Source organism: Watersipora subatra, chromosome 3 (genome assembly GCF_963576615.1).
Source record: "Watersipora subatra chromosome 3, tzWatSuba1.1, whole genome shotgun sequence".
Lineage (NCBI taxonomy): Eukaryota > Metazoa > Bryozoa > Gymnolaemata > Cheilostomatida > Watersiporidae > Watersipora > Watersipora subatra.
Window position 1 is genome coordinate 5,391,490 of NC_088710.1, and position 16,858 is coordinate 5,408,347.

General features: G+C 36.7%; 1 protein-coding gene across 1 annotated transcript in view; it reads right to left on the bottom strand.

Moving 5' to 3' along the window:
* Positions 1-903: 903 nt before the first annotated feature.
* LOC137390271 (chymotrypsin-like elastase family member 2A) overlaps positions 904-16,858 on the bottom strand; it is a 35,462-nt gene continuing 19,507 nt past the window's right edge. Inside the window, exons 3-7 of the mRNA XM_068076606.1 lie at positions 16,490-16,639; positions 13,448-13,573; positions 6,586-6,728; positions 2,263-2,417; positions 904-1,499 (exon numbers count right to left, since the gene is read on the bottom strand). Of these exons, the coding sequence (XP_067932707.1) occupies positions 1,305-1,499; positions 2,263-2,417; positions 6,586-6,728; positions 13,448-13,573; positions 16,490-16,639 (769 nt within the window). The 3' untranslated portion in view covers positions 904-1,304. The remainder of the gene's footprint in view (positions 1,500-2,262; positions 2,418-6,585; positions 6,729-13,447; positions 13,574-16,489; positions 16,640-16,858) is intronic.

Below are 16,858 nucleotides of genomic sequence, written 5' to 3' on the forward strand. Positions count from 1 at the left end.
AAAAACAATCGCAAATAATAAAAACCGTCGATACTTTTTGATAAACGCTACTAAAATTTTGTGTAAGCTCATCCTTAAGAAATATGTTCAAGCTGAAACAAACTATCATGCCCATGTATTTCAACAAAAAGGAGTTCGTGTAAAAATCACTTTTAAGAACAACAGCCAGGTGATGTTATTGAAACGCCAGGGAGCCAGTCATAAAGATTCCCCAGCTGCGACTGTAACTTACTAGCAGCAAGAGCCCTTGAGTTATCAAAAAGTTAGATACCGCAACTCATTTCATCGTCATATCAGGTCGTTCATGTGATAATCCACACATTTACAACCAATTATGAGCAATAAACAAACCATGGTACCATGGTATGAGGGAAACTGGTGGGAGAAGATATGTACATGTATGAAGCAAGTGTGCAAATGGTCATCGCAGCTAGAGATCAAACACATCCATAAAGTTATTTTATATTTGTTGGTGTTCACACAGTTATGAACTTAATGCTTCCATTTAATTTTTATGTATAAATATATTAAAATAAATCAGATAAACATTGGTAATCCACTAATTAAATTAAATGAGCACTTTACAAACATTTCATTCTAATGATACGCTTGCCGAAAATTAAAGTTTGCTTTTCAAAACTGGCTCGCAATAAAGCACAACAGTTAAAAACACAGAAGTCATGGACTTTAATACTAAGCCATGGTAAGAGAGCTGTAAATTACAAGAAATCGATCCCATGTTCTTTTTACTGTAAAACAAATTTCTAATCAAACTCATTGATACAAAATACCTATTTTATTTAACAATTTTGTATTTCTAGCGTTGCTAATCTAATCATATGTAAAACTTTTACCATCAATAGCTGAAGTCAGATGTACTTGTTCGAATTATTTTATGTGCAGCAAATATTACACAGAAGGTTGTATAATATACATGTATGTATGTTGCATGAATCAGACACCTTAGTCATACTTCAAATATAATCAACAACCACAGTGTTTACGGACTATTTTATCAAAATGTTTAGAGCAGTAGCAGTAGAGAATCAAACTGCTTGTTTGTGAGCACAGGCTAAACTTATTCAGCTTGACTCGCTAAATTGTATAACGGTCAAAAAGTTAACGATGTTAAATAAAACTCGTGACAAGTTAGTCAAAGAGGATGTACATTTGAACATGTGAGAGCAAGATCCATAGCTGTATAATTCCTTAGAGCAGTGGAAGTATTAGCATCGCAATAGTCGAGGAGGATTTTAATAAGCAAACAGCATCATCGTTGGACATGTTAATCATCACGAAAGAGACTATAAAGAGATCTTTTTAGATTTTCCAATCATTTCCTGTCCCATCGTGCTGCCTATCCAGTTGAGATATCGATTTACTTTACTGAATATGGCGGGCCTCATGTCACGGGAACACAGGTGCCCGGTAAAGCTAGACACACCGTACACGGTGTACTTTCCTTCGTGTGAGCAATGCAGGCCTCCACCGCTGTCACCCTACAAATGTCTGAGATTATTAAGGGCGCCTCATAGTAGACCATATGTTGTCGGCAGAAGGATCAAGTCATATACAGCTTTGGCAGACAAGAACCTAATCCCCAATAGGAGAGCTCAAGTATAACAACAACAAAATGGCATGCACCCGGCGTAAAGGATGCAGAGAGCTCACACTCGTGGGAAAGCATTGGCTATACTCCTACTTGACTAATGATGATGGATCTCCTGTCCATGGTGAATTATGGTTTCAGCCGCTCCAAGCCGAGCTGATCGAGGACATGACCAGACACCAAGTTATTTTTAGCGCACATCATAAGGACAACTGTTGTTTTAGTAAGAGTAAAAATTTAGCGCTACCCATTATGCATTTAAGATTTAAAGGCTATGTGAGCTTTTCTCGAAGTCAGTGTAGTAAGTGTTCATGAACACCTAAGGCTAAAAAATCCTCCCTGACGGCTACTATAGGTATTGGCTACACGTCGCAGCGCCTTTTCTAATTGAAACAACATCTCCAATAATAGGATACTACCCTACTGACCAGATGTCTAAAACTATGACAAAACTAACAAAGGCATCCAGCGCAACACGTTTACGAAAAAATAGTGTTCAAGAATATAGTAAACAACAACAATAAAAATTTGCAGATCAAAAGAAAGACCTACTATTGCATATATAAAATGTTGCCAAAAGTGGCAAAAGTTTATGACAGACTCGCTTACAGATTAATCACTAGCATTTGCTAAGAGAAATTTTCCACACGTACCCAGCACATGTCATGTACTCCATCTCCACCAGCGCATACTTGTTTGTTAGTGATTCTCGAGCCCCATGATGCCTCAGACCGGCAGAGATCATGGGGCACCATGGGAAACTTCAACTGCATAAGATTAGCCGGGTACATCAAATCATCTTCAGCCTCTGGAACAGAACCTTTTAGTTCTTAGTTCATTGTGGGCTAGCAAAAGGTTCAAACTAGTGATGGGCACGAGTACTTCTTGGCCAGCGAGTGTAAACTTCGCCCTTTTCCGTTCGAGTTTTTCGAGTATCTGGTAGCTGGTAGTGCTTAGCACGAGTATTTCTTAGCCAACGGGTTTGTCGGGTATCAGGTTTGTTGATACGGGTTTTATGTCTAAAATTCTAAACATCAGACATATCTTAAAATTTACAGTGCATTTATAATTCTATTCAATTTATTTATTATTTTTTACTATTTTCTATCAACCGAAATTTGTGCTCGCATCATTAACAGACTGGTTGTTAAACAGTGCTTAGAGCACAGATCGAAATAAACCGAGTTTTTGTCCAATCTACTCGACAGGTTTGTGTGCCAAAACCCAAACTCGCAAGTCAAAGTCTGAACCCGCAAGATTGAAATACTCAAAATTTCTATTACCCGAGACTCGAGAGAAGATAAACCCGTGAGTTCAGTGAGTTTTATTATTCGTGTCCAGCACTAGTACAAACCCTTCTGCATGTAGAGTTGCTAATAATAGCTCTCTAATGTTTTCATTACCATGTGTTATGTAAGTGTGTGTACTTTAGACTAATGCGTCACCCCACTAAGAATTTGCATTTCTCTTCCTTTACGAGAGAGCAGAGTAGTTGAGCTCTAAATAGTCAAATTATGCACACTAGAAAGTTTTGAGCATTGCAGAGTGAATTATTATATCGCATCATGCATCTAGTGGCTGATAATTTGTCATTGCAGTCAGTACCTCCACCGATGAACCAGATCTGTTGACAGAACTGGTCAATGCAGTCAATTACCATGGCAACGCATTATGCTGCTCCGACAATCGCCAACCACAAAGCCAAAGAATGTTGTATCATGGAACAAAATGTGTCTTAAGTAGTGAAATGGCTTGCTACTGCTGCCAGACAAGTTCTCTATAACCCTCCTGCAGCTATCAATATTACAGATGAACTTGCACAAAACTGTAGTAGGTTTTATCAGAAGTTACCCATATTTTCAATATGTATATAAGCAATAGTTTTTGATGTTTGAGGTGATCTGACTGCAACAGGATGTTTTATAATCGATAAAATTTCATCTGAGTTGAAGTGCTCAGATCAAGTGACAGTATGATTGTGACGTCCATAACTACACAGGGACTGACAATAGAGACTGTATCAACAATAACAACTAGTGACATCATTAGCGATTAGTGATGTCATTCTGTACATGTACATGTATCTCTTCTGAGCATTTAAAACGCAATTAAGTTTTATCAATTTTAATCGTGAAACATCCTGACAGTCAGATCACCTCAAATATAAAAACAATAGCTAATGATAGCAAATATGGGTGATTTCTGATAAAACCTACTATAACTTTGTGTGAGTTCACGTTTAAGTAGTGAGATGGCCTACCGCTGCTGTCAGAAAAGTATTCTATAACCCTGCTGCAACTATCAGTATTGCGTATATACAATATATTTTGGTGTAATCACAGAGCTGTATGGCCTATTAGAATATACCTAGCAGAAGTAACAGACATTTAAAACTCTCTCACCTTTTAGGATCAGTTACCCAAATTCTCCACACACTCAAAAATACACATGCTTAAAGTCCTAGCTACACAAAATTAAATGTTGCTGACAACAACGTCTCAACCATTACAAAGGTTTTCATGCGATGCAGATCTTTTGTCATGAAAATGAAACTGTAAAAGAATGTGCAGCTGTCAACCATTGTAGACGCTGACAATTTTATATTATTTACTGGCAGCTCGTTGGAATTAATAACCATCGATGATTCATACACAATTGATAAAAAGTACAAAAATATAATTTTTAGAAATATATACATTTTTAGTAAATCACAAAGTCATGTTAAATTGAATTAACATTTATAAATTGCTCCAATCCTGAAACATAAAAAATGGTCGACTATTTAGGCACCAAATTAAACTTATTACCGCATAAAATGGCTTAATTATACAATCAGTTAAATTTAGCGACTAGATCACATTTTCTATAAATTCATGAATAACTTTATATTCCAGGTACCGGTGCAAAATCATCTATAGATGCGCCGTCAAAAGCAGGTCAGTGACAGGTGCTTGACAGTTATAATTAGCGAATGGATAAGAACTAGGAATGTGCAAAAAAATTATTTTGCTTTAGTAAACATGGTTAAGTCACCTGAACTCACGTTACACCGATCGCTAGCTTGGAAAGTACAATCTTCGGTGCGCTTAATGATAGCGGTAAACATGGCGAGGAAAATATAAGTCTAAGATAGAAGACTTTTTGGAGGACTGCTGTTAGTATAGCAGCAGACCTATTGTTATATTACAAATATAACATTGTAACAAACAAATATAACTTGTTTCTTGTTACGATGGAATGGAAAGATAACGTCAAGCCAGCTTTTCTGATTTTTAAAACTACAGATATTTTAGTAACACAGATCATTATTATACTCACTTGAAATCTCGTGTCCCGTGAGAGACCATTATATGTAATAACTATGTGTGTAGTTATACAAATGTATGGAGAAGTGATCAAGGGGCGCAGCGTGTAGTGCATTAGCATACCACGCCAAAAATAAATGAGTTCAATTCCTAAGTAATGCATTTTTTTCCTGATGCTTTTAGTACGACTTTAGACTGATAAAACAGATGAATACAGGTTTCATTATAGAAAAGATTTAAAACAAATAACAGATTTTTATTATTTTATTTTGCTCTTCAAGAGTGTTAATCACAAACAATTAAAGCTACAACAACTAGTTACAAATAGTTACAGATGCTGAACTCAGTTTAGTAGCTAGTACATGTAGTGGGGAGAGCGATGCCAAGAGCACACTTCGATGTTGTGATTTACCAGAATTTCGGAGGGCTTTCCTCGTGTTCTTCATACCAGACATTTTACAAGGAGATTGATTACCAGTATCCAGACCATGAGGGTCTTGTTTGGATGCTTTGCGAGTACTTTGAAGTTAACACTTCGTTCATGCTGTCACGTACGCTGATCAGGCTTTTTGATTTTAAATATTAAGCGTTTTGAACTTGGAATTATCCATTCTTGGCAGGCTAGCCGTTGTTAGAATCGGAATACAGCGATCAAAAGGGTTATTACAGGGGCGCTTTAGTCGGTCCTTGCCAAGAGCTCTTTTGTCATGCCGTTTAATGATAGCAAGTCAAATGGTTTTTAATTCTAGTAAAACTAAATTTAGTTGGAATAAAGTGCAGGCTTGACGCGAAACTTACACAAATCCCACATCAATGAAACAATTTCTTTAGCAAAGAACAAATTATACAAAATATAACAGAGCCAGCAGAGCGATTATATTATAATCCATCGCCTAGCAATGCTCTTCTGAGAAGCGTGCCAGCGTGTGGGCTCATATCTGCTTGTGAGGAAACCATAAAAAGTTGAAAAGCATGGCTGCTGCTTGTCTAGAAGAGATCTGACACGTACCAGTGTCTGCCACTGCCCAAATCGTGTCGCTATGCAACAAGTAACAGCAAGTGCTCTACAGATTGTCTCTTTGCCAACTGCTGTTAATCATCGCTCACGTAGGTATTCAATATTTGCAGCTGAAAAGGTTTACTTCAGCTTTAGGTTTTTCTATAATCTTTCTACAAGCGCATGAGGCGTTTTTATACGCCCCACATGCATGGGATGCATATGCGGGTGCCTCTAAGCTATTGCCTATCTCCGGACATGCGAGTAAACAACGCAGTACACTCTACACACTCTACACTCTACAGTCAATGAAACCTCAGCATTTCCCACATTTGTTCTCAATACAGGGATAAAATACTCAGCACATTTGATAAAACCCTGATTAGCTTATGAAAGATGCAGGCTCTTTCAAAATATTACTATCCAAACTACACTTAACTAAATGGTGCCATTCGTTGACTTGCAGTTTGATGTCTTGTCGATGCGGAACTGTTGGAGGCAAATGGTTTTACCTCCGACTGATACCAGCCGCTCTAAAAGTTTCCTTGAGTGACGCTAAAGCTTCACTAGCTTGGCAGATGTCTTGGACTTTCACTTTACCGATCTATCGTCAAATTCAAATCAATAAAGATTGCTGGTAAGCGTGTTCCATCGTAAACATCACCTGCTATTACCTGACACTCGGCCCCACCCGGATAGGTAGCAGTGCTCGAGGGGCTCGCTTGTCACACATGTTGGCAGGCATGCCAGGTGAACATAGGGAGCTGTCGCCACAGGCTTAGCCAGTTTTATAAGACCGATGTCATTTGACTTGTGCCTAAAAAGAGAATGATTTGAGGCTTGAGGGAGGATACAGCAATTATAGCCTAAGTTGATGAGAGTCAGTTTGCAAAAATGCGTGTTGGTAAACTAGGGATCCGTTTAGCTGGATCATTTGGCCGTTGCGCTTAATACGCAATCCATGTTTCACACAGTCTTTCAGCAAACAGCAAACAGGATAGATCACTGGTAATTGACCTTGCCAGTGATCAATGTCATTCTTAAGCTGACAGATCTATTGAATGCTAAGTTTGGCCAAACAAGACCCAGTCTAAACTGCTACATTTAAAGATGCACTACACAGTTTTAGTTGATTCTATCAGAAAGTATCGGTATTGGTTAACCTTCGGGATTTTTTTTATGTTTGAGGTGATTTCACTGCCAGGATGGTTCAGGGAAAAGCTCAGATTTTAGCGAAAGTGCAATTATGACGTCTATAGTTGTAAAGAGACCGGCAGAATAGAGACGTGTAACGCTGCAACTTGAACACAATAGCCGATATCAATAACGAGAGAGAGAGAGACAGGCAGCCACGCAGCTAGTGACATCATTCCGGCACGTATCGTATGTTGTTTCTGAGCGTTTCAACTGTGATTAAGTTTTGTCGATTTTAATTTTGAAACATCGTGGCAATCAGATCACCTCAAACATCAAAAAAAGTTGCAAATGTTCAAAAATACTGATACTTTTTGATAAAATCTACTAACATTTTGTGTAAGTTTATCATTAAAGATTTTCAGGTCACAGGTCACGGGTCACAGGTCACAGGTCACGGGTCACAGGTCACGGCTATCTACCAAGTTTATGCTTAAGTAATAAAAATTGTGTTAAATGAGAAGGACTGGTAACAGGTTGAGGAACTATTTGGTACTAATTAGTGTGAGGTAAGGGATTTGCGTGCTTGGTTGCACTTGACCTTGCCAGCAATACCAACCAACATTGGCCAACTTAGATAAAGATAATGCAATTATTTTTAAGTACGTTGAACAGTTAAAGGATTAGAGGAATAAACTACAACTGCGGAAGACTTTACTCAATAAATCAATCAAATTAAGTCAAAATGTGAAGATTCACGGGTCTGAGTTGAAAGTGTAGCCATGTTGCCATAATATGATTCTGCAATACAATATTTTTTGTTTTTCCATTTCTTGCTTCATTCTCTGATTTTTTGTGTTTTTAAATTTCTTTTTTCTTATAAGTGTTTTAAAAGATGAACTTGTGCAAAATTTCATTAAATTGTATCAGCGAGTATTGGTATTTTTCTATCATTTGATATTGTTTCTAATGCTTGAGGTGATCTGACTGCCTTGATGTTTCAAGAAACCGCTAAAACTCTAACGAGTTTAAAACTTTTAGACCAAGCGGAAGCACGATTATGATGTTTATAGTTGAAACGTAACGACAGAAAAGAGATTCGTAAAGCTGCAACTTGATCGCAATAGCTGATATGAACTATCGCAGTGATACCAACTAGTGACTTCATTTCACACGTGTTCTCCTTTTGAGCGTTTTAACGGCTATCAAGTTTTGACGATATCCTAATCTTAAAGCATCTTAGCAGTCGTATCACCTCAAGCACGAACAACAACCAAAAATGATGAAAAAATACCGACACTTTCTGATAAAATTCCCTAAAATTTTGTGCAAGATCGTTGTACCAAATGCTTATCCAGCCCTCTCTTCTTCTTTCCCATCACAACCTTATTATTGGCTCTCTTTTCACCCTTTGTTTATACTACTCCTTCCGTATGCTCGCATTGTTTGACTTATAGAATTATCTGCCCCTAGCGGACTAATATTGTACCATTTTAAAAAAATTTGACAAAAATTTAAAAACTATAAGTTTTAGCACTATTTGTAAAATTGTTTCTAGGAAATGTGTTAATATATTATTAACAGTGCCGATATAAATAAAAAGCAAAGGCAAATTACTGTGATGCAGAACTTCGTTGCTCAACAGTATTCTACCATTGTAATAAATAGTTTTATAGCAAAGCCGTAACTTTCCTGCTTTCTTACCAGAAACTATTACATGAGAACAAAAATCCTCTCAGCCAGTCGCACTAGAAACAATAATTTTCTGACACCGATAGTAATCATACAGAAGACCTGAAACTGCAGCCTCTAAAGCTGTACCCGCTTAAAACTGTACTCGCTTAAAACTATCTAGCATGCAGATCAGGATGACCAATTTGGAAGATATCAGAATTTTTTATTCCACATACTTGGCATTAAAACTTCACATAAAAACTGATAAACCATCTTTAATATAATGTTATTATGTCATTACTCTGAGAAGTAAAGCTTTACAAGAATTGTAAAACGCACATATAAAACATTAGTTACCCGGACATTCAGCTAGTATAGAGTATTAGCTATCTAGTCATACTAAATTCTGTTATTTCCTTCAGACTAGCTACTTCTAAGAGCATACAGACTTTAATAATTACTTGATTCAAAAATGTCCTTGAGTGGTAAAAGCTACCAATGAAATACAGCCCCTATAATGGGGCTGTATATCATTGGGCCCCTATAATGGGGCTGTATTTCATTGGTGCTACTAGGCTTTAGTGTAAAATATTGCTGTGGCTTTTTATATACAAATCATTTGCAGACCCATGTCTATGATTATAAAATAGTACCTGATTAATGACCTTCTATAGAGTTTATTATATTGATTGTATAGGCCTATTTTGTATATCTATCATGTATATTATTTGTGTTGTGTCTTGTGTATTTATTACATGTGTTACACTTATTATATATATTAATATATCTAGTAAGTCTATTATAATTACTACTTCTAATATACTATATCTAACATAATATATTATATACTCTAGTATACTATAATCTAGTATAGTATAATATATATTATATATAATATAAATATACATATTTACATTTATTGCAAATATTGCTGCAGAAATAATCAAGCAAAATTTTTATTTACATCCTTAATGAAATTCGGTAAAACCAAATACAATAAATTAAATATTTGCAGAGTTTTCAACTATTTTTTAGATTAATCATGCTTGAAAGTGCAAGCTAGAGAGATGAATATTGTCTGAGTTTTTAACATTTTCTAAGTGTAGATAGAAATAGAATATAGATTATTAAATAGAATATAAAAGGTAGAATATAGAGATAGATTATTGTGCTGCTGTCTAATCACAGCTTTAAAAATACTTTGTCAAAAAATCAATTTAAATTTACGTTTTACAGAGTACAGAAAATAGAGATGAGCTGCTTTGTAAAAATCAAAACACTTTTTATTTTCCAAGCTCATTAGGATACCTGATACGAACTCGTATCAAACCTTTGCTAACTCATCATCACATCCATCAAATAACAACTAATAAATATATTAAATGCCGAGGGCGTGGATGATTTGAACTCGCTTATCAAAGATAGAATTGTGGAAGGTCTTTATCACACAAACATATGAAAGAGATGATTCACAAGAATAAGGCTAAGAGGTACCTGGACATGCCACTCAAATGCTTGTGGCAAGTTCTTCAATTCCTATTCAATTTAATAAATCACCAAAGATAAACTTTAAAATGACAATTACAACTAAACAACGGATTAATCCTTACAATAGCGCAACTACCCTATTTGACCAATCAAACGAAAGATAAACGCATAATCTGTTAAAGCGCTGTTTTTCCTCGTTCGGCCTAATAGCCAACAAACATATGAGTGCTGATAAAGATGAAACACTGCGGAGCGTGACTGTTAATCTCATTGTCATTATAAATAATCAGAGCCAACCACATGTAATTTGCTTCAGCAAATTCATATTCACCAGCGGTGTGGAATAATTGGTAAAGGAAAATGCCCAGAACCCCAAACTGACAGATAAATGTGATGCATGATTGTGCGACCTAATGATGTTGGATTCGTGAGAGGAAACGGACCTTGTGTACACAAGGTACTGGTTTGCTTGAGATTATTATATTCTGCAGCTCGGAGCTCTATGGTTGGACGTGTCCAAACAGCCTAAAACTGTGTACTAAAGAGGTCTGGGAGCAAGTCCTAGTTTTAAATAATTAGTGGTCTCAAATGCAAGTGGCTGGTGTGATTTGTTAGCTCATGAGAAAATGGCAAATTTTTGTAAAAAATATTACTTTCCGCACAAAAAGATTTGTAGCTTCTTTGCGGCTGTTCGAAACGGAGAATGACAACAACACTTTAGTGTTAACCCTCCAAGTTTCGCTGGGAAAGCTGACCACAAAATATATCATAGCGATAAACACAATGGTAAATCTAAGGAAGTCCTTCCGAGATGTCAGCTGCATTGTCACAGTAGTTAACTTTTAAATACAATGTATTGCTTTTTAGCTATCCAAAATACTACATAATACTGCAATAGCAGATAATGAGAAATATTAGAAATATTAATCGATTTAGAGAAATCATAAAAAAAGAGAAATTACTCATGCAGATGAACGTTCGCACAAGTTAGAGACACGCCTCGTAGTGCTCGACACGCTAGATGACAATAGCAATAGACAAATAAGAGGGTAGAATGAAAAAGCTAGTCAAAGCTTTCATACCAGATACCGACGTCTTTTCAAGACTGTTTATTTACTGCAGTGGTAAAAAAACGAATAATACAGCAACCTGGAAATTCCATTTTTTATCACCCTGGCATTACAGTGCAGCACGAGAGATAGTCTGGTGTTATAACAAACTGCATTATTATTTAAAGATTGGGACAGGTGTTAGATTGTCTGTTGACTAAGGTAAATATTGAGAGATTACACTCCATACCGTGTAATATCTTTTACCAACATCCAACTTTTGCTGACAGACAGACAGATGGATGGACAGACAGATGGATGGACATACAGACAGATGAACACAGCTCTTATTAGAGCAAAGATAAGTAAAATGGATTATTAAAATAGCCTTAGAGAAGTGAAATAGGAAAGTATCTACATAATGGCTACCTCTCTTGGCTCCGCTCTTACTATAATTGGGCACGATAGCAGACAAAAACTAGCCAAGTTTTGCTGTTAATATTTCATTGGTTTACCTTAAAACAAGGTAGTTTCACCAAAACTGTTCACAATGTTGTCTTAAATACTTTTAAAGAGAGCAAACAAAGGAGACTATAAAATGTGCCATTTTAATGCTGACAATTTCAACGCTGACAATTTTAACGCTGGCAAACTTTCATTGGTAGTTTTAGAACTGATTTATGAGGAGTTTAATGTTTGAGAGAGTTTGTAATGCTAATTTAATAAGATATTTCTCCTTTAGGCCAATGGTAGACAAAAGTCGGGCTCAATTGTTGATTACAAGTTGCAACGCTACATCTGTGTGTCACAGCAACTTAAATCTTAGAACAACTACTTGTAGCAAGCCTACATGTATTTATGTGTTTACCAATTGACTAGCAGCTGCTCGAAAAAACAAAATGTTTCCATGACGTGGTTAATCCACAAATTTTTACCAAATGCTTCATGCTTGTGAAAGATGCAAATAGCACTTGCAAATGATTCGCAAGAAAGTGCCGCGCAAGTTATTCCATTTTAAGCATCTTCAACGCTTCAGTGGCTTGTATTCAATTTAACCAATTCCGAATGTGACATTATGACCCCTGGCCTGAAAATCTTCTTCCATTGTCTTTTTTAAAAACATGCAAATGTCTGTTGAAATACTTATTTCACGATAACTCAACGTGTGCACAACTCCAAATTCACATTATCCGCACATTGAAAACATAGTGTGTGCGAGACATTGAAAACATAGTGTGTGCGAGACTGCAAACAATACACGGGTAGTAGAGTGATAAAGTGAGAAGTGAGGAGTTCTTGATTAACGCGTCAAAGTTAGGTACTTCAACTGGTATAACGAAAGGTTGTACCAGTTCCCACGATAGGTTACAGCACGTGCTGAGCCATGTCTGAAATATTTTAAAATCAATTTAAGTTTAGGTGGTATTTGTTAACCACTGGAGTTATAAGCACTGGTAGTGACAATCATTGCTGAGAATAATATGAATACCAAACACGTAGCGTCACTGCCACTACAATCCCTAGAAGTATTGTGCAAACCACAGAAGCCTCAACAAATTCTGAGTTGCATCACTCCCTGGGCAAATCAAATAGTACATTCTGAGTGCATAGGACATGGTTTACATAACGATTGATACAAGAAATGGCGAAGCAAGCAGTGGTGACATTTTGAAAATAGAAACCGTGGGTATAAGTAGAAATCAGAACATAGCAATCCTGTTTGAAATTCTCCTTAGCACCCCTTAAGGCTATAGGTATAGCAAAAGGGCAAAACATAGCAGCCCTGTTTGAAATTCTCCTTAGCATACCTAAAAGCTATAGGTATAGCTAAAGATCAAAACATAGCATTCTCTTCCCATTTTCTCCTTAGCAGCCCTGCAACTACAACTATGGTCAAGCTGTCTCTGTAGGCATCTGCAACATATACTGTACTTTCACCACTGACGTGTCTATTTTCCCTCTTTTTTACTTTTACAGTATAAATCAGTAAAACAAGACAAACACTATATATACATGTATTTGTAGTATATATAGTAGATATATATTTATAGTATATATATATTTATAGTATATGTATACATATATATATATATATATATTTATAGTATATATATATATATGTATATATATATATATATATGTATATATAGTTCTAGTATGTGTAAGCTAAGCCATGAGGGTAACTACTTACGCAGGATATCGGTGGTTGACATGACGGAAGATTTTAGAAGCTTGTCTTTTTTGTGAACCAATCTCGGCAACAGTTATATCATTCCTCCCAAACCAAAGTTCAAGGTTACTCGCATTCCCTGCAAAACTACATATAGTTTTTGGATATATGACAATAAACCTTGACAAGGATGAAGTAGTTATGTTTATATTTAGTAGAATGATTATAGCATCATTTATATAATGAAAATCTCCTAATTACACTTTAGTCAATGGAAAACAGAATGAGAGAAAGTGAGATGAAGTGTTGACACAGCTACACAAACTGGCTATATACTTTACTGCAGGTGGGCATCGATACGACAACTCTTCCCTCAGAACAGGTTGGTGTCAGCACATCGTGCATATCATCAAACAACAGTAGGGTATTGTCAAGGAAGTCAAGTGTTTTTGCCACATGAAATCAAAAACACCCAATATTCGGTATATGGTATCCTGTATTAGGTCTATATCTGTTTTAATAAACTAGGGTACAAGGCAAACCTGAGAAAATGAGTCAAACTCAACCGTGATTGGCCAAAAATAATGACAATGTGGTAGGATGAAAATCTCTCTATCCTCTAAGCTTTTTTACTAATTGGTAGATACTCAAAGTGAAAACTATTTTATCCTACTTCCGTCACTAAGATTAAATATTCGTTATTGAATTACTGTCTTGAGCTGAGTGCTTGTTCAAAGTTTTAAAATTAATGAGAGATTGATGAAAGGGTAATGGATGACGTGAGAATAAACAAGAAGGTTATAACCAGATCAATCAATCAAGCCCATAGCATCATAGACTTCTTGTCTCGCAGGTCTTTTTTTGCACCGCCTTGTACCTGCAGGGCATTTCTTTGCAAACTCAATCTCTCTTCCCCTCTTTCCCTCTCTTTCCCTCTTTCCCTCTCTCTCTCTCTCTCTCTCTCTCTCTCTCTCTCTTCTTCCCTTCCTCTCTCTCTTTCTCATCTCTATCTACCTGTCTGGCTCTCTTTCTCCCTCCTTCTTCTCCTCTCTTTCCCTTCTCCTCCCTCTCCCCTCTCTTTCAAAGTCAGAGGTGACTTCTAAGACTGTTTATGGTTGTGTTCCATAGAGCTGCGTGTAAATGTTGATGCGGTATTCTGGCTTTTTGTAAGCTCACCAGCGACCATAATATACATTGTCCAAATGCTACTGCTGTTAGCTGGCTCTCATAGAATAGTTGCTAACCTAATTTTCAATAAGATACCAGGACTGTATAATCTTTAATATAGTAGGAGTGGTGTCTGTCTGTCCATCTGACAGATTCATCGGTTTAAAGCATTGGGAAAAAGGATTGCTCCGCATGGAAGTTGTGCCCATGCCTTCAGATTCAAATGCAATCATGCTACCACTACAGTAACACCACTCTGGAGCACTAACAATGCACTAGATAGTTCTCCAAATACTGATTACTCATGATGATCTCTCACAGTGCGCGGGCCCAGAAAGCGTACTAGTATAGATAAATTCACTAAAAGCAAAGTTTAGCAGAAAGTAATTCTGACAGGAAACACATTAAATTGTTTTGGAAACAATGCTGTCACAACCACAACTGACAGCACATGCTGCTAGTTGTCATACGTTTCCATAGGGAGTTTGCTGCTTGATAGTGACTATGTATTAATGGCTCGTAATCCAAGTTCATATTTGTTGTGGCTCTCAACTCTGCCAGCGAACGCAATGCCAATGAAGGACATTCTGATTTGGTTGGTGTCAGCCAGAATACATACGGTGAAAATTGTTCAAGCAAGCTAATATCATTTATATCATACGCAATGAATGATAGGACAGCTAGAAGATTAATTCGTCGGTGTGCTTGCTGAGATATCTGAACTCAATCGCAAAAATATGTTTTTTTATACATCAATGATTATCTTATTGGCATCTCAGTCAGTTTATTTGTAATGCATCTTGGAAAACATTAGAGCTTATCCCTAATGAAGTGCACACATATAAGTGTGCTGCTAGCAGCTTTTATGTATATAAACCATGTAGTAGCTAGCACCATATAGCCCTTGTTTTAAGGTTTCCTTAAATCTAGCATAGACTAGCAAGTGTGAGATGCGATACTTATTGTACCAGCAGTTCTATCTAGTCACTGCGTTATTACGTATCCGTTGTCTAAGATACTCAGACCATATCTCCAATCTGTCTGACCATCCATTACATTCCTACTTCCTCAGAAAAACCACTGCATTTTATACCAAACACTAGCACCTTGCCAATTTACATCATGGAACAGCGTTATGTAAAAATAGCTTTTTTTTCAATACACATTTTTTTGTTATACTGTTCTGTATTTTATTTTTTTGTTTCGTGGTATAATTTACTTTAAACAGCATCGACTATAGTAACACTGAAGTACATATCTATCTACTTATAGCCAACTAAGGATGCATTTATGATTAGCTGTCATTACACATATAAAACCATATCTGTTATCAGTTTAACTACACTCTAAAACTCACAGCTGTCAACAATATCGTGTACTATAAATACAGAGAATATTATACAAACCATCACCTTTTTACTTCCAAATTGATTAGATGCTAAAAATAGTTCACAGATATTTCCAAAGCTGCCAACTCTCTATTGGGGAGTCAGCGCACATTATCTTGTGAAGAAAGACAGAGAGAATAGGCCAAGCAGTTAGAGGGTATGCAGGAGTTGCAGGGCAGAAGAACCAGGAGGAAGTGCATCTGGTTTACTAGCAAGAGATGATGGAGACAAATAGACGCCAATGCAAAGCTTCATCGGTCTTTCAGTAGAAAAATATGGCCACACGGCATGATTAGCACCTTTTCCAATATTGTTAGCTCGCTCTATACAAAACATAAACTATTGCAGAAAAAAAAGATTTTAGCTAGCCTAAAATTATTTGATAAAAATTATGCCGTATAACTCTAGTCATAGGTTACTGTAGGTGAGCATGTTTCACACAAAATAACAAATTTTTCAAGGTTAGACAGGCTACAGGTTAGTAGCTCCTGTATCCTAACTGCTCTACCTTTCTAGGCAGTGGCCGGCAGTCAGTACCCACTGCCTGTGAATAAGGGTGCCTCCACAGAAGACAAGTGATTGGTCCTTTTTGACAAGCGCCGTCTGCCATGGCCAGCTTCCTCTTATTGCCTCTTCACCGTCTATTAGACGTCGAACTCTAAAACAAAAGGCAGCTCCGGATGGGTGTTATTTCATTTTCATAATACCAGACACCTCTGCAATACTATTAGATTATTAACTTTTAAAACACCTTTGTTCAACTCGCCCGATAATTCCTGACTTCTCGCTTTCCATTTTATTTGGCATGTGTCGAAAAACATCCTTTCACAGATGATTACTTATGTCAACAAAAAGTTATACATACCATAGTAGCCAC